A 19,267-nucleotide genomic window follows, 5' to 3' on the forward strand; every position below is an offset into this window, starting at 1 on the left:
TGAAATGTCACCAACAGACTGTGAAATAACTGTTTGATGATGCAATCTTGCCATCAGTAGGCTTACGTTGAGTTTCAACCAATAAAGGGTGTTAGGTTCCCAGCAGTTCTCAGTCAGTCAAGCAAATCAGAGTTAAGGAACTAAAATTTGTCTGAAATAGTCAACTGTTGAGAGCAGTTTTTTTTTGAAAAGGTCAAATGTACCTTCTTTCTAACTGGCCAAAGATTTTCTGTAGCACTTTAACAAATTAAAAACTCATAGCAACCAAGGGCCATCCATTAGTCCAGCAAAACAGAGTAAATCACCCTGAAGCACCTCTACTTGAGCACAAGCAATCTAGGGCAGTGTTTCTCCACCCATGCTACTCAATCTGGGTTGTGTTCAGTGAAACAGGAAGGTGCTACCTGATATTGTCAAATAAGAGCACAGATTTTCTTGCTCTTACTGGACACGTTCAGTTAGATAGCACTTCCCCGTTTCAATCCATATCAAAATGTTTTTCTCCTTAATTAATGAACACAACCAAGGTCCACTGAGTAAGCTGACATCACTATTTTTACTCAAATTGCATGCTGGTCACTGATACATCAAAGTTTGAGAAACACTGACTAAAAGGGACTTTTTGACCTAGCCATGTGGGTTTGGAGAAAAACCGAGATAATGTTAATTAGGCACCAAACAGAAGAAAAAGCTCTATGTGCAGTGAAACAGGGAGGAACTATCTGTATTTGTCCTATAAGAAATGCACATTTCTTTGCTACGGTGTGTCCTAAAGAACACTACCCTGTTGAGGCCACAGCACGCATACCTTTCCTGTTTATAGCACCGCTCAACAACCCCCCCCGACTCTGTAACCAAGAGAACTCCTGTTTTTTTTTGCGTTTATATCATTGGACTACAGAGTTATCACAATGCTTTCATCATCCTGTTTACATGTACATATACCACATTCCAACACGTCCCACTGAATCAATCAAAGTCAGAGGAAAAATGTGTTTTAATGAGGTTTTTCCTTTTACACAAAGAGTGGTTTAACCACATAAATAGTGTACAGCAGGTAAAGAGTTTCAATGACCCCGTAAATGATTAATCATTGGTCTCCTGTGGAAGGAAGGGTTGCTCCAGTTATATCCTTGTCAGTTCCCTGCAGGCATATCTACTGCAGGAATCCAGTGTGTCGCAATGTTTGCAAGCCTGGGCCTTGCTCTCAGGTGAGCGAGCAGCTGTTTCGTCAGCATGAGGCGGCGATGGCCATTACGAGTTGTATGAAAGGATGTGCAAAAGTTCCACTGCGAAAGTAAAAAACGTTTTTTGATGTTGACAGTGCTGCAGGCTTTTCTTTTTCTTCTCAGCTTGGACATAGACTGTGTGTTGATATACAGTGCCTTCATACGTATTCACACCCCTTGACTTTTTACACCTTTTGTTGTGTTACAGCCTGAATTTGAAATGTATTCAATTTAGATTTTTATTTATACTGGCCTACACACAATACCCCATGATGTCAAAGTGGAATTATGTTTTTCGAAATGTTGACGAATGTATTAAAAATGAAAAGCTGAAATGTTTTGATTCAATAAGTATTCAACCCCTTTGTTATGGCAAGCCTAAATAAGTTAAGGAGTAAACATTTACTTAACAAGTCACATAATAAGTTAAATGACTACCTCATCTCTGTACCCCATACATACAATTATCTGTAAGGTCCCTCAGTCGAACAGTGAATATCAAACACAGATTCAACCACAAAGACCAGGGAGGTTTTCCAATGCCTCACAAAGAAGGGCACCTATTTGTAGATGGGTAACAAAGAAAAAAGCAGACATTGAATATCCCTTTGAGCATGATGAAGTAATTAATTAAACTTTGGATGGTGTATCAATACACCCAGTTACTACAAAGATACAGACGTCCTTCACTCAGTTGCCGGAGAGGAAGGAAACCGCTCAGGGATTTCACCGTGAGGCCAATTGTGAACTTGAAACATTTACAGAGTCTAATGGCTGTGATAGAAGAAAACTGAGGATGGATCAACAACATTGTAGTTACTCCACAACTAATTGACAGAGTGAAAAGAAGGAAGCCTGTACAGAATAAAAATATTCCAAAACATGCATCCTGTTTGCAACAAGGCACTAAACTCATCACACTCATCTCTGGACCTCGATGCCAGTTGCACTGAATTTTTCATTATTGCCCTCTAATCAGGGACTGATTTAGACCTGGGACACCAGGTAGGTGCAATTAATTATCAGGTAGAACAGAAAAACAGCACATCGTAGGGTAATAGTTGAATACCACTGCACTAAAGCAAAACTGCAAAACATGGTGAAGCAATACATTTTCTTTCCGAATACAAAGTGTTATGTTTGGGGCTAATCCAATAAAACACATTACTGAGCACCACTCCCCATATGTTCAAGCATAGTGGTGGCTGCATCATGTTATGGGTATGCTTGTAATCGGACTAGGGAGTGGGGCTAAGCACAGGCAAAATCCTAGAGGAAAACCTAGTTCAGTCTGCTTTCCACCAGACATTGGGAGATTAATTCTTCTTTCAGCAGGACAATAACCTTAAACACCAGGCCAAATCCACAAGTGAGTTGCTTACCAAGAAAACAGAGAATGTTCCTGAGTGGCTGAGTTACAGTTTTGACTTAAATCTGCTTGAAAATCTATGGCAAGACCTGAAAATGGTTGTCTAGCAATGATCAATAACCAATTTGACAAAGCTTGAAGAATTATTTTAAGAATAATGGGCAAATGTTGCACAATCCAGGTGTGAGACTTACCCAGAAAGACTCACAGCTGTAATCGCAGCCAACTGTGATTCTAACATGTATTGGCTTAGGGGGTTGACTACTTATCTAATCAAGATATATTAGTGTTTTATTTTTCATTAACTTTTTACAAATGTTAGAATTTTTCTTCCACTTTGACATTAGAGTATTTTGTGTATATTGACAAAAAAATGACAATTAAATCCATTTTAATCCCAGTTTGTAACAAAACAAACAAAACAAAACGTGGAAAATTCAAGGGGTGTGAATACTTTCTGAAAGCACTGAAATCGTGTTTAATTTTCCATTAATACAATTTTTTTTTATTTTTTATTTTTTTTAGATCATTGAAAAAGAAAGACTATAAAATTAACGTTAATGCCACTTTGTAACAACAAAATTTGAAAAAAAGTCAAGGCACTGTACATAGTGTAGTGAGTAGTGTTAAAGGGAGTGACTACTGTACTGATGATGCATCTGGCAAAAGAAATGACTTCCTTTTGGGGTACTGCACGGACCACTGACTGTCAAAGCAAGGTGGATTTAACGGTCTTCCTTTAAAATGACAGTTGTGCCAATAGCCATCTACTGTGTATCTCAGGCAGTTTGACATTAGAAAAGTGTGACATGTTTCCAAATAATCGTCCCTCGTTAACCCATTGGCCCTAATCCTTCGATGTTAGCAGATTGTAAGGCAACAAAATATGGCGGACGCTCCACCACTACACTGACACTTCAGATCTGCAAACATTTTAAGGTAAGGGACAAGAGCAAGGGGAAAGGAGCAAATTGGGACTAGTGCTTATCTATTCTAGTTGAGAGACACACATTTTCCTTCCATTAGAAAGATATTTGTCAATTCATTAACACAACATTCAGGGATGTTAGCAGCCAAATACAGTAGATTGTGATTCCCTGTGTGTGTCAAAAATAGGAACAATGAGACTTGAAAACCATCTTTAACTCCTAATAAGCCTAGTACTATATATAGTACAATGATGTATTAAGAACAATGCTATTTCGTCAAGTACAGTACTTTGTTTTCAAAAGGAAATAAGGGCAAGATTAATAACCTGATGAAAGAAATCCATGAGACTTAAAGGTTATACGGTGGAAAAAAGCATCAGTTACTCTTTTCAAGATCTTAAAAAAATATATTGAGGTAAAAACAGGAAATGTACCATTATACCACTGTCTACTTCATATCACAACATCTTTCGTCAGCCATTTGGATATACTGTAGTCGCCCCCTTAGTTTGCAGGCTAATATCCCATATTGGGCAGAGTAAGGATGGCCCTTCATCCTCGAGGAATCCTCCACTAAGGCCCAGACCCAGTTCGAGCTGCCCTTTAAACCAGTCAGCTACACTGAAGACAACATTGGACCATGGAAGACCCATCTGTGTCTTTATATGTCTCTCTACATCCACTTGTAGAGACACTCCCACAACGGCCTTGCTTGCCTCAGGTCTTGGTTCAGGCCTTGAGCATCCCCTGGGCGTCCGAGCCCTTGGTAGTCTCCTTCTCCTCAGAGGTCTGCGGCGTGGTGCCCGTCTCCTGGGCTGAGCTGAGAGGCCGGGCGTTGGCCCTGGACGAGCGCTGGCGCCGGGTGCCATTGCCCACGCAGCGAAGCAGGTTCTTTAAGGTGGTCCACATCTCGTCATCCTTGTAGGAGTAGATGACAGGGTTCATGACCGAGTTGAGTACTGCCAGCAGGAGGAGCCAGCGCTTAAAGAGCATCACCTCGCACTGCTGGCAATGGAGGCCGTCTAGCAGCAGCACCACCAGGCCCGGCGTCCAGCAGATCACAAACGCCCCTGTAATGAAAGACAATATTAGAGATTATAAAATATATTATATTATTTCAAAACATTTGAGATATATCCAAAAGCATTAGAGATTAGATCAATAGATTAGAGATTATTAGAAATATAATATATACTATTTGCAAGAGTCACACTGGACATATTACACAACTCTCCTTCCCTGGCAATAGATAACAGTAAAACTCCAGCCAACATGTTTATTAAGGTCAAAAGTTGGAGATATCTTTATCATCATTAGAGATGAGATTATTAGAAATATTAGAGACATCTCCAATGTTATTACAGATTAGAGGCTATATTTTATCAAACCTAATATAATGGTAAATCTAAGCGCTGGCGGTAGCGCTACAGGTCCCTGAGTGTGTCAGAAATATTAGTGCTATTTTCACAGCAGTTATTAGCGCAAAAGCTGGTGGTGGCACAAACAGGTTGGGTTTTGATGCATAAGTGTGACCAGGGCTTGGACAGTCACTGGCCAATCAAGGCATTGCATGGCTTAATATTGCATGTGTTAGTCTTTTTGTTGTCATCAACTCCCATTCGGCTGGGGGTATGGAATATTCTCATCCAAGTCCATTGTGGATTGATAATACAGTTTATTAATACAGAAATAAGGAAAAAAAAAACATCCAGTGTTTGCTCAATATGTTTTGAGTGTTGACAGTCAGCATTGTTGTAATTGGATTCAAAGAGTATTGGCCTTTAAGCACTGCGCTAAATTGTATTGTATGTTCTCAATAAGCAAGATATAGCCTAGAGACCTACCGTTGATATGGTGTTATAGGACTGAAAATGTGAATAGCCTGTGTTTGGAGGAGCGCACCTTTGGTAACCAGACAAGAGGCACTGGGGATAGATCCAAGCAGAATGGAGTATGCCCTGCAGGTAGGCCTATATGAATTGTGAATAATGCAAAAGCATGAAAGCCTCATGAGTAGACCATTTAGAAACCTTTTATGAATTGGCTACTTGGCTAATGCATGGCCAGGATAAGAAAGACACCAAACGCATTGCTGTTGAACCAGCTTTTGTTTGAGTAGGGTAAGGGTAACCTACTAAGGGCTTGTTTTTTTATCAAACGAAATGGAAAACAAGCAACTGTTACAGGAAAATAACTTACATTTTTCTAAATTCAAGTGTCACCGGATTATCTCATCTCTCGTTCCACGATGGGCATACAGCCTACATGGAGTTTTTTTTAATGCATATCCAAAATAATAACAGGAGCTGGCTAAAATGATGTAATAGCCTACATAGCTGTCCGCTCACTGTTTTGCTGCTGCGAAAAGTATATTTTAATAAAGCTTTGTCGATTAACTCCAGATGAAAACAGAGCCCTAGATGTATGAGAGATATCTCTTTTTGGAGATCTGTTTACTTTATTTTCAACAGGTCAGGTGACTGAAAAATCATTCTCCTTTAGTGTCAGCTAGGACTGAAACATAATCGTTCTGTGAGAAATGGTCACTGTAAACAGGAGCCATACCAATTTTACCAAGAGATAATCAATGCTTGATTCAAGTTAGAAAAGAGGCAATGAGGGACAGGATGCTACACCACCTCAGCCTCTATGTGTGTCCCAATACTATCTCCTTTCTCCTGAGGTGTGCACTCATTCACTACTTCTCACAAATCTAAAAGCATTAGAGTGGCGGAGGCACGGGCTCGTGGATGTTTCCACCATATTTCTTATACCAGTCATTCTCTATTCAAATCACTGAAGGGAAGTGAACAAGTGCACACGTTGGGAGGAAGGAGAGACAATTGGGACGTCGCTTCTGTCACTACACTGGAGACAAAAGCGAGAGCTACCTAAGTTATGATGGCTTGCCAATGAATACCGTCTGAGGAAAGCAGGTACAAGTTAGAGAAAAACCGACGGACCCAAAGGCTGTCTTAGAAGGAAGAAAATTATATTTTTCCATTCTTTGTGTCTCAGACACTACACTCAATGTTTGTCTGAATTTTCATTCGACGTGAAATGCCAACCAGTATCTAGGCTAGTCACCGACCGCAGAGCGTGTTGCGGCAAGATTAAGGGATTTCAGGGAGCTTTTCTCGGACATGTAGCAGCTTGTCCGTTCTGCCAATACCTCTCCAGAACCCGGCTTCAGCTCAGTAGAACAAAAATAACAATTGTGTTCTCCACAAGGGAGAAGAGAGGGAGGGAATATGAACCCCGCCTTCTCTCTCAAAAACACAAGGTCACCAACTAAAATACAAGGAGCAGGCAGAAAGAAATGGTGGGGGTTCCATGGGTGTTTCATATGAAATATTCAAAAAAACATCTGGGTTGGGAAACGGGCATGTTTCTAGCACATGTGAGCCTTTGGTTGAGCGGCATTCATTAACCTCTGAAATATATGGCAGGGTATACATCAAGGGAAGCAGAATGAGTCAAGATTTTTCTCTGCAGTTCTGTTTGCTTCAGTCTAAATCCATAAATGGTCCCACATATTACAGTGAAATGGCTACCATGAATGTTTGCCTTCTTCCTTTCCACAGAATCACAAGGATGATGAATCAAAGCATAGGGGTTGAGTTTATGCACGTGTGTGCCTAAATAGCTACCATCAAGCACAATCAGGTCCCAATCTCGGTGGGAATTTTGTAGATTATTTTACAGCTACCTGTATGGGGGGGCTTCTTCGAACCTAATGCTCCTCTAAATCACTGTAACCAAATATTGTGTATGCCACCTGGCTAACTGTTTATATCTGTCATGAGAGATGACTGTAACCATAACAGTGTAGAAAACACTTTTAGCGTCCAATGCAGCCATTTTGATCTCAATATCAAATCATTTCTGGGTAACAATTAAGTACCTCGCTGTGATTGTTCTCAATTAAAATGGTCAAAAAGAAATGACAGTAAAACTCCAGCCAACATGTTTAACAAGGTCAAAGGTGATGCCAAATCTCCCTGCATTCTCCTTCCACCATTTCCTAAATGATAGATGTTAGTGATATTGGAGATGTACAGTGCCTTCAAAAAGTATTCACACCTCTTGACTTTTTTGTTGTTGTGTTACAGCCTGAATTTACAATTGCTTACATTTAGATTTGTTGTCACTGGCATACACACAATATCCCGTAATGTTAATGGGAATTATGTTTTTTTTTTTTTTTTTTACAAATTAATAAAAAAATGTTGAGTCAATTAGTATTCAACTCCTTTGTTATGGCATGCCTAAATACATTCAGGAGTAAAAATGTGCTTAACAAGTCACATAATACGTTACATGGACTATGTGCAATAATAGCGTTTAACATGATTTTTTAATGACTACCTCGTCTCTGTACCTCACACATATTATCTGTAAGGTTCCTCAGTTCAGCAGTGAATTTCAAACACAGATTCAACCCCAAAGACCAGGGAGGTTTTGCAATGCCTCGCAAAGAAGAGCACATATGGTGCATATAGAAAGTATTGACTCAGGGGTGTGAATACTAATGTAAATGAGAGATTTCTGTATTTCATATTCAATACATTTGCACAAAAAAAGAAATACAAAAACATGCTTTCACTTTGTCATTACAAGGTAGTGTTTGTAGATTGGTGAGAATAAAAAATAAAAAAACATTTTGAATTCAAGCTGTAACACAACAAATGTGGAATAAGTCAAGGGGTATGAATACCTTATGAAGGCACTGTATCTCTTCGAGATTCATTTACTTTATTTCAAAAGGTCCGTTTTTACACACTTCATATGTATTTACTGTATGGTAGTCAAGGCTCATCCTTATAACTACTGCTATACACACCTTTCCTATTCATATACCGTCCATATTTTATATTTAAGATTTGTCAAAGTAGCCACCCTTTGCCTTGACAGCTTTGCACACTCTTGGCATTCTCTCAACCAGCTTCATGAGTTAGTCACATGGAATGCATTTCAATGAACAAGTGTGCCTTGTTAAAAGTTCATCTGTGGAATTTCTTTCCTTCTTAATGTGTTTGAGCCAATCAGTTGTGTTGTGACAAGGTAGGGATGGTATACAGAAGACAGCCCAATTTGGTAAAAGATCAAGTCCATATTACAGCAAGAACAACTCAAATAACAACTCAAATAAGCATCATTACTTTAAGACATGAAGGTCAGTAAATCCGGAAAATGTCAATAACTTCTAAAGTTTAATCAAGTGCAGTCGCAAAAACCATTAAGTGCTATGATGAAACTGGCTCTCATGAGGACTGCCACAGGAAAGAAAGACCCAGAGTTACCTCTGCTGCAGAGGAAAAGTTCATTGGAGTTACCAGCCTCAGAAATTGCAGCCCAAATAAATGCTTCAAAGAGTACTTCAAGTAACAGATACATCTCAACATCAACTTTTCAGAGGAGACTGTGTGAATCAAGCCTTCATGTTCGAATTGCTGCAAAGAAACCACTACTAAAGGACACCAATAAAAATAAGATACTTGCTTGGGCCAAGAAACACAAGCAATGGACATTAGATCAGCGGAAATCTGTCCAAAGCTGAGATTTTTGGATCCAACCGCCGTGTCTTTGTAAAATGCACAGTAGGTGAACGGATGATCTCTGCATGTGTGGTTCACACCGTGAAGCATGGAGGAGGAGGTGTGGGGGTGCTTTTCGGGTGACACTGTCAGTGATTTATTTAGAATTCAAGGCACACTTAACCAGAACGGCTACCACAGCATTCTGCAGCGATATGCCATCCCATCTGGTTTGCGCTTAGTATGACTATCATTTGTTTTTCAACAGGACACTGACCCAAAACATACCTCCAGGCTGTGTAAGGGCTATTTTACCAAGAAGGAGAGTGATGGAGTGCTGCATCAGATGACCTGGCCTCCACAATCACCTGACCTCAACCCAATTGAGATGGTTTGGGATGAGTTGTACCGCAGAGTGAAGGAAAAGCAGCCAACAAGTGCTCAGCATATGTGGGAACTCTTTCAAGACTGTTGGAAAAGCATTCCTCATGAAGCTGGTTGACAGAATGCCAAGAGTGCGCAAAGCTGTCATCAAGGCAAATGGTGGCTACTTTGAAGAATCTCAAATATTAAATGTATTTTGATCTGTTAAACACTTTTTTTGGTTACTACATGATTCCATGTGTTATTTCATAGTTTTGATGTCTTCACAATTATTCTACAATGTAGAACATAGTAAACAAATTAAGAAAAACCCTGGAATTAGTACATGTGTTCAAACTTTTGACTGGTACTGTGTATAATACAGTTGAAGTCGGAAGTTTACATAAGGTTGGAGTCATTAAAACTCGTTTTTCAACCACTCCACAAATTTCTTGTTAACAAACTATAGTTTTGGCAAGTCAGTTAGGACATCTACTTTGAACATGACCCAAGTCATTTTTCCAACAATTGTTTACAGACAGATTATTTCACTTATAATTCACTGTATCACTATCCCAGTGGGTCAGAYGTTTACATATACTAAGTTGACTGTGCCTTTAAACAGCTTGGAAAATTCCAGAAAATGATGTCATGGCTTTAGAAGCTTCTGATAGGCTAATTGACATAATTTGAGTCAATTGGAGGTGTACCTGTGGATGTATTTCAAGGCCTACCTTCAAACTCAGTGCCTCTTTGCTTGACATCATTGGAAAATCAAAAGACATCAGCCAATACCTCAGAAAGAAATTGGAAACCTCCACAAGTCTGGTTCATCCTTGGGAGCAATTTCCAAACACCTGAAGGTATCACGTTCATCTGTACAAACAATAGTACGCAAGTATAAACACCACAGGACTACGCAGCCGTCATGACGCTCAGGAAGGAGACGCGTTCTGTCTCCTAGAGATGAACTACTTTGGTGCGAAAAGTGCAAATCAATCCCAGAACAACATCAAAGGACCTTGTGAAGATGCTGGAGGAAACAGTTACAAAATAATCTATATCCACAGTAAAACGAGTCCTATATCCACATAACCTGAAAGGCCGCTCAGCAAGGAAGAAGCCACTTCTCCAAAACCGGCATAAAAAAAGCCAGACTACGGTTTGCAACTGCACATGGGGACAAAGATCATACTTCGTGGAGAAATGTCCTCTGGTCTGATGAAACAAAAACAGAACTGTATGGACATAATGCCCATCGTTATGTTTGGTGGAACAAGGGGGAGCCTTGCAAGCTAAAGAACACCATCCCTACCGTGAAGCACGGGGGTGGCAGCATCATGTTATGGGGCTGCTTTGCTGCAGGAGGGACTGGTGCACTTCACAAAATAGATGGCATCATGAGAGAGGGAAATTAGTGGATAAATTGAAGCAACATCTCAAGACATCAGTCAGGAAGTTAAAGATTGGCCGCAAATGGGTCTTCCAAATGGACAATGACCCCAAGCATACTTCCAAAGGTGTGGCAAACTGGCTTAAGGACAACAAAGTCAAGGTATTGGAGTGGCCATCACAAAGCCCTGACCTCAATCCTATAGAAAATTTGTGGGCAGAACTGAAAAAGCATGTGCGAGCAAGGAGGCCTACAAACCTGACTCAGTTACACCAGCTCTGTCAGGAGGAATGGGCCAAAATTCTCCCAACTTATTGTGGGAAGGTTGTGGAAGGCTACCCTAAACATTTGACCCAAATTAATCATTTTAAAAGCAATGCTACCAAATTCTAACTGATTGTATTTAAACCTCTGACCCACTGGGAATGTGATGAAAGAAATACAAGCTGAAATAAATCATTCTCTCTACTTTTATTCTGACATTTCACATTCTTAAAATAAAGTGGTGATCCTAACTGACCTAAAACAGAGAATTTTTACTAGGATTAAATGTCAGGAATTGTGAAAAACTGAGTTAAATGTATTTGACTAAGGTGTATGTAAACTTCCGACTTCAACTCTGTATATATAGTGCATTTGAAAGTATTCAGACCACTTGATTTTTTCACATTTTGTTACGTCAGTCTTTTTCTAAAATTGATTAAATAGTTTTTTCCCTCATCAATTTACACACAGGTATTCTAGTGGATAGAGGGTATGGCAATTAACCGAAATGTTGCTGAATCGAATCTCCGAGCTGACAAGGTAAGAATCTTTCGTTCTGCCCCTGAACAAGGCAGTTAACCCACTGTTCTTTTTGACTTAAAATTGTCTTGAAGACAAATGGCAAAACCTAAATTGTTCTCTAGCAATGATCAAGATCCAATCAGACAGAACTTGCAGAATTTTGAAAAGAATAATGGGCAAATGTTGCACAATCCAGGTGTGGAAAGTTCTTACAGAGTTAACCAGAAAGACTCACAGCTGTAATTACTGCCAAAGGTGATTCTAACATGCATTGACTCAGGGGGTTGAATACTTATCTAATCAAGATATATTAGTACATTTTTCCCCCAAATGTTTTACCACTTTGACATTACAGAGTATTTTGTGTAGATCGTTGACAAAAAATGACAATTTAATTGCACTTTGTAACAACAAAATGTGGAAAACGTAAAGGGTTGTGAATACTTTATGAAGGCACTGTATGTATGAATTGATATCTAGATGGTTATCAATATAAGTTATTTATTGTATAGGCTGCTATCCTACTTGAAATAAAATCATGTGGGTGAATTTATTTATTTTTGTCAAGTTAGCTACTGCCGGCGACAACTGTGGTACATCTGCCCAGTAGGAAGCACCTGGCACAGCGGTCTAAGGCACTGCATCTCAGTGCTAGCGGCGTCACTACAGATCCTGGTTCAATCTCAGACTGTATCACAACCGGCCGTGATCGGGAGTCCCATAGGGCATCGCACAATTGGCCCAGCGTTGTCCTGGTTAGGGGCGGGTTTGGCCGGGGTAGGCCGTCATTGTAAAATAAGAATGTGTTCTTAACTGACTTGCCTAGTTAAATAACAGAACAAATAAAGGTCAGCAGGCACGTCAATACAACACTAGTCGCCGGCTTATCGACTCGTCGTCCAAGCACAATCAGCCATGCAAAACAGCCTTGAGTGGCAACAAATAGTATGCCCAATAAGCGGATTCGCTTTCATACACCCACTCTTTCGACACGCCCACCCGCCCCCGGGGCCTCGTTTATAAACGTTGAGTACAAAAATATACTCCAAAACATGCATGCATCAGTTTTCAGGCAAAAGTTGGCATTTATAACCGAACTTGACGTGAGAATTTGTTTAGCTACCTGCAAACTTTAGATCCCGCAAAACTTCAGACCATGCATGAACAGTTTCTAGTGGTTGAAGTATTGCAATACAAGCAGGCAAGTAGCCTAGTATTTGGTGCAAATGAGGGATATGATGACACACTTATTTATAACAAAAGCTAAATATAATAACAAGATGCAATCATTTGCCGTTAGTGAGAAGAGAAAATATAGTTTTTTGCATCTTTGCGTCTTTGAAATAGTTAGAAATAGGCATACATTTCCTAGTTCATTTCCATGACAGAATACATTCATCACCTTTACTGACTGTGATGGCTTCATATTTTCAAAGTAGCCTTAGGCCTACAATGTCCCATCTCTCATTTCATTGGACCCACTTTACAGTTGTAAATATTTGAACAATTTCAAGTATTTTTCTCTATGCGAACAGACCTACCTTTTCCATGTAGTTTTTTTAGTTTACTGTACTTCTGAATAGCCTACTGTAATTTCAAATGTCTCAAGTAAACAATATTTCATTTATAAACATAATAGGCCTACATAATACATCTTTCTTTTATAACAGAACAAATTCCTCACCACCTTTTCTGACATTGATGGGTTCATTTTCCTGAAGAAGCTTTAGCCTACAACAAATTGCCATGTGCATCTCTCATTGAATTGTGCCTATTAGATAGAGAACAATACTTGAAGTAATAGCCTCTCTATCCGAATGGTTGCGTGGTTTATAATATACAGTATACATTTTACAGATGAACAGACAGTTGATCTTTTGCTTTGAAGTGTGTAGGCTACCACTGCAAGTAGGCCTACTGTTTTTTAAATTATTTTTTATACAGTAGACATACTAACAAGACAATGTTTCAGAATTCGCAGGTAGAGCAGCATATTTAGGTTCGGGGAAAAAGTAAATGCAAAACATTATTGAACTCAAACCATCTGTTTTCAGGTCCACAACAATTTGCAATAGTTTTTATCTTTCAGAAACTGTCAGATATAGCATATGTCACTGTAAAAGTTTTAAACATTCTGCCAACACCTCCAGACGTTTTATCAAGTTCACAATTGCTAGTTCCTTTAGAAACTGCCTTGGCCTAATTCCAATACTTCCAAAGTATACAGAAAATAAGGGCGTTATTGTCACCATAAAAGGTGAATGATGGGCGTTTTTCAGGTGCAGTTTTCACCACGGATCTGATTGATTACAGGAATCATGCTTATTTATCATTTAAGTTTATAGATATCAATATTTTTGTACGTGCGCACGCACTATTTAGTGTGAAATGTATGCAACGGTTATATATGAGGCCCCAGAAAAAGTCTGGACAGGTTTATCCAGTCACCAATTCAGCGTTAGTCAACACAAAAGAACAGATTTCTATTCACCTGAAACATGAGCTAACAAGAGCTGTTTTCTTCCCCGTACAGCCCCAGTAATATGCTTGAATACTTGTTTCTTAACCTCCCAAATGACGAATATAGGGATTCCTTTCCTCGCTCTCTCTCATACTTCTCCCCTGTTCTTATCATTGTCACATAGGATAATGCTTTCACCTGAACATTTTAGGCATATTTAGAAGTTTGTTACGTTTTTTTCCTACCGGTTTGCTGTCTACCGTATTCCCAACTGAGATACTGACAATAGAGTTTTTATTTTTCAATCTTGAGTTGACTTTCTGCATCACAATGTTATCGAACAACTCCTCACAGATGGAATGTGGAGAATTGCATCAATTCTTCCAAATTGCTCTAGGATAGAGACAATTGTATCATGACAAAAGTGATTGGGTAACACACAACGTCAAAGGACCGATGGCTATAATGTGGGAAAATTCCAGCAGGCTCAAAAAAATACAATGAGACACCCTCCCTAGCGTCTCGAGTCTTTCACCCCAGAATAACGTAACGGTAGGCTTGACTTGAAACTTGAGGACATAAGAGCACAACAGCTAGTTTAATGGGGACAATTGCATCTGAAAGCAATTGCACGCTGCCTGAAAAACCCCTGAAAGTATAGGTTCTTTTTGGGGGTTCTTCTGAGAAAGCCGCAGACCGTGCAGTCTTGGGCGGTTTCGGCTGAGATGCCTGGCAGCCTAACCAGTGTGTGACTGTGTGTGTCCTTGTGCGAGAGATAATTACATAGCGCAGTCTTGAAGACACTCTGTACAGAGAGCGAGGCAGCTTCCTCCACGCCTATCTGGGGGGCGACCAGAGCGCAGAGATAGTCTGCTTTCACTTTTATTAATCTGCCAGGAGGACAGCATATAAGAAAACACTCCTTCTAGCACAACATAGAGCCTTAAATATGCTATCTGGCACGTACAAAAAGTTGATGTTTAGGAAATTCAGCAGCACCTACTGGCTGAGTTGATAACAATCAAACTCGTCTGACCTGTACTGAGGAGCCATGCTAAGGAGAGGGTGGGTGTGCTCAACTCTTGTCTTAAGTGCAACATATCCTGTTCCGACACACCTACCAGCAGAAGCCCGCCTTATCTGATCTGGAATGTGCATGCTCATGTGCAAATGTGTATGTTAAGGACCGCACACTTGTGGTATGTTTGCTATTCACACACATGTTGAAAACAAGCCCTGATCTGCAAATATTTTTATTTTATTTATTTTTTACCTTCATTTAATGCAGGAATTTGAGGTCATTCAGGTCAGAATATATTTTTTACAGGGGAGACCTGGGCCCTGATTCCCAAAAGCATCTTAAGGCTAAGTTCATTGTTGGGACCTTCGTAGGAGCTTTGTTAACAGCTAAGTGCATCGTTAGATGCTTTTTACCCTCCCGCGTCACTTTATAGAGAAGATCTCCACTATATATGTATATCGTTGTATATCATTGTATTTTACATTTGTGTGACTGGTCTTGTGTATCGGTGTTTTGTTACTTGTCGTGTTTTATGTTTTTGTGTGGACCCCTGGAAGAATATATGCTGCTTCTGCAAAAGCTATTGGGGATCCGAATAAACTAAACTAAACTTAGAATCAAGATGTTTATCTATCTGTCTGTGACCACCGATAACTACAAATACAAAGTTGCGAATGTCTTTGCAATTGTTACAAACAAGCTAAAGGATAAAAATATGCTTGAAATTAAAACTGAGATGACTGCATTGAACAATAAATACAGTATAGGCTACATACACCTCTATATTTAAATCCTATTGAAATACATTATGTTCAATCAATTGAGTTATATTTCGCTAATAGGCTACTGTAATATTTCATTATGTGGGTAAGCATTAGAATAAGCCGACTCAATATTTGCAGCCACATAGGTGGTAATATCACTCTAGGAGCTGATCCGTCGTCAGTATTTTGAATAATTATAATGTTAAGGTAAGATTTGACTAGAGAAAGCTGATTCGAGAGCAGCGCTGCCTTTCTTTCGACCCTATCAGTATCGACACATGCTCCAACGATGTTAGTTGAAATGAATTTTCTTTGTTAGTGATTTAGACACGTGCACAGATGAGTGATCCTAAGTGGAGAACCATGTTATTAAGCGGAGACAGATCAGAGCAAATAATATGCGTCTGTTCTGAATAAAGTGCTACGTAACTGCAGCCCAAGTTGAAGACGCACAACTGCACAGCAAACTTTGAGGTTCTTAGTACAACCGTCCACTTTTTAAACCAACACCCAGGTCAAACAAAGATTACTCAAAAATGATGTCAATATCAGTCACTATGTGGGATATATTGAAGTGTTTTTTTAAAGGCCTTGACCATAACATTTTGCTCAAACCTCAAACCTTTAATCAGGATTTTCCCCACTATCTTGGAAATGTAGATTACAATCCACTGTTGTCAGCAACAATGCTTTCCCTACCTTTCTCCACACTCAACCAGCTAAATAACCTTTGAGACAAGCTTGTGAGTGTGTTTAATTGCTTATGAGGAAAGTCCTTTAAGAACAAATGAAATGATCAAATGTTCTGCTACTTAAGAGCACAGAGTACTAGTGCTACTCAGACTTTAGGAAGGACTACATTTCCCAACAGTGAAATTCTGATGGGTCCAATCAATGACTTAAAAAAAAAATGTAGTCCTTCATAAAGGGCTCAGTACTACTCAGAAACACATTTGAAGTTCCTACATTGACACAATGTGAGAGGAATCTGATGGCCTCAAGCCTACCTAACACAGTCATGACTGTCTTGATGAGCTTGATGGGTGTCCTCTTGCGGTTGATGGAGCCGCTGGTGTGCGGGCTGAGCACCGCCGTTTTCCTCTTGACGTAGGTGTAAATCCTCAGGTAGATGGACACCATGACCAGGAACAAAACCAGGTTGGACACGGACCAGAAAATCAGGTAGCTCCGGCTGAAGATGGGCGCCAGCTGGGAGCAGTCCTGAAGGTTGCAGATGCAGTTCCACCCCAGGCTGGGCACGGCGCCCATGAAGATAGAGATGGCCCACACCAGCACGATGAGCAGGGTCACCCGCCGCTTGGTCAGGTTACTGTGGACCTTCCAGTCCATCACAGAGATGTAGCGCTCCAAGGCGATCACTAGCAAGTTCGCCAGAGAGGCTGAGAGACTGGTGTCCAGAAGCCCTTGACGAATGAAATAGCCCCTCACAGTTAGTTTCCTGGACACCGTCCCGGTGTTGAACATGAGGTATACGTAGGCTATACCAGCGAGGAAGTCTGAAGCGGCCAGGTTGGCAAGGAGATAGTAGAACGGGTAGTGGAACCTCTTGTTGGTGATGATGGCAGCAATGACCATGGCGTTGGACACCAGGATAAAGCAGCAGAAGAGGGAGCCTACAACTTGGACCAGAATGAGCTGTGTGGAGCTCCAGTCGTCTTTGGTCTGGTTGCTGTTGTTGTAGAAGAAGCTCATGGGCTCATCATGGTAGCATTTGTTCTGGCTGGCCATCTTGAGTGAAAGGCTGCTGACGAGAGTTGACAAGAGATATAAAGAGAGAAAAAAATAAGCATTATTTATTGGTTTCTCTTTAACATTCTAACAAATATCAACCTTTTGGAATTCATGGTAGGTCTACACAGTATAACTACATGGGCTAATTTAGTGCAAGGACGGTATTGCGAACTCCAGAACAAAAGTTCTAATAAACCCATTATTTGTGCCGTGCCAATTTTCCCATGGCCAAATAACTCCTGAACTGAGAAAGATTAAATTACCCAACTCTAAAGGGCAATCAACATGTCAAACACCCTTTTTACTGGAAGCAGCTGCATAAATCACTGGTTAATCACACATTTTCTCATTACAGAGGTATAGTGAGATAAGGATAAAGACATTCTGAGCTTCAACTCTGAAAATATTAGGTATGAAAGAAACCAATTAGGTATGACTTTTACAGATATCATGGATACAATCTCTTCCATATAACAACTCACAACTAAAAGGAACAGACTTTATTCCCATGATTTTCTAATGACTATGTATCATGCAATTTGTGAAACAACCAATTTTAGTATGACAGAAAGCTTCAGAATAAAATACCAAAGTACCAATGGAGAGAAATGTTTTGCCATGTAATTCAACGATCCTATGGAATGTCTAGTTATTTATAATTTTATAATAATAATAAAAATAGTGTAGCCATAAATGCTTTGTCTTTCAACACTTAAAATGTAGACCTCTATTGTTACGATAAGGAATTTCCAAACGCAAAAAAGTCGTATTATTTGCGGTTGAAAGACAGTAAGTCTTATAGATCATCCCGGAAATGATATGCAAATATACGCGAAACAAAATGTAAGAAAACCGACTTACCAGGTGAAGTTTACCTGTGCAAATATTTTCTATCGAATCCTTTGTGTAAACGGAATTTCTCATTCGTTCTACTACTCATTTCAAGAATGTCCTCCTTCATTCTCCCGGGGCAACTTTACAGGAGAAGGTGACAGCCGTGAGTGAACCGAATGAGGGAGAAAAGTTTGAGGCAGGAGTAGTCTGACGTAGAGGGTGTGTGACACAGCTTCTCATATCTCGACTCCACTGGCTGCAGTAAAAATTATTCCTTTGTATGTGCGTGGTTCACCACATGGGGCCATGAGCTAAAACAATTCTCCTACATGCGTACCATTCCACTTGTATGTTAGAAAATGATATTCAATGGTGAAGGTCTGGGTTAAAAAGTATATGTTAAAAAAGACTGGAATAAAAGATCCATAGCTAGACTACCTGTTGGTGGTTGGTTTAGTTAGTGTATTCCCACAACCTCAAAACCATTCAGAGGATATCTACATTCCAGCAGGAAAAACACTGAATAGATTACACATCAGTAATATAGTGTTACATATAATCACCACCCCCACCTCAGGGCTCATGCCACTGCCAAATACTAACCAGCCGCTCATGAGGCAATACAACCACTAAAACAACATTCATAAGAATAAGGGAATAAGATAAAGGTAATTGAAGGTTGGTATTTCACTTCAACATCGTATATTATGTCTATTTCACTACAGACACCTAGGGAAAATGATTCATTTGATCCTTCGGTGACTCTGTAAAGTTGGATTCTCTTTTTACTGACTCTTGCCACATACTCCCCGATGAGCTTTCCTGAAGT

General features: G+C 39.9%; 1 protein-coding gene across 2 annotated transcripts; it reads right to left on the reverse strand.

Moving 5' to 3' along the window:
- Positions 1–979: 979 nt before the first annotated feature.
- Positions 980–18,902, reverse strand: lpar3 (lysophosphatidic acid receptor 3). 2 transcript variants are annotated; one of them, XM_023986419.2, is made up of 3 exons: positions 18,466–18,902; positions 16,860–17,617; positions 980–4,597 (listed from the first exon to the last, which is right to left on the reverse strand). In XM_023986419.2, the coding sequence occupies exons 2-3, from the start codon at positions 17,599–17,601 to the stop codon at positions 4,257–4,259; spliced, it is 1,083 nt and encodes a 360-aa protein (XP_023842187.1). In that variant the 5' UTR covers positions 17,602–17,617; positions 18,466–18,902; the 3' UTR covers positions 980–4,256. The 2 variants fall into 2 exon arrangements, with proteins under 2 accessions (XP_023842187.1, XP_023842186.1); XM_023986418.2 differs by having other exon boundaries at positions 16,860–17,614; positions 18,466–18,901.
- Between the last annotated feature and the right edge of the window lie 365 nt (positions 18,903–19,267).

Source organism: Salvelinus sp. IW2-2015, linkage group LG4q.2 (genome assembly GCF_002910315.2).
Source record: "Salvelinus sp. IW2-2015 linkage group LG4q.2, ASM291031v2, whole genome shotgun sequence".
NCBI lineage: Eukaryota > Metazoa > Chordata > Actinopteri > Salmoniformes > Salmonidae > Salvelinus > Salvelinus sp. IW2-2015.

Coding starts and splice junctions, on each gene's coding strand:
- lpar3 (XM_023986419.2), bottom strand. CDS start 17,601: ATGGCCAGCCAGAACAAATGCTACCATGATGAGCCCATGAGCTTCTTC. Junction 4,598..16,859: donor GACAGTCATGACTGTGTTAG/GTAGGCTTGAGG, acceptor CTTTCATTACAG/GGGCGTTTGTGATCTGCTGG.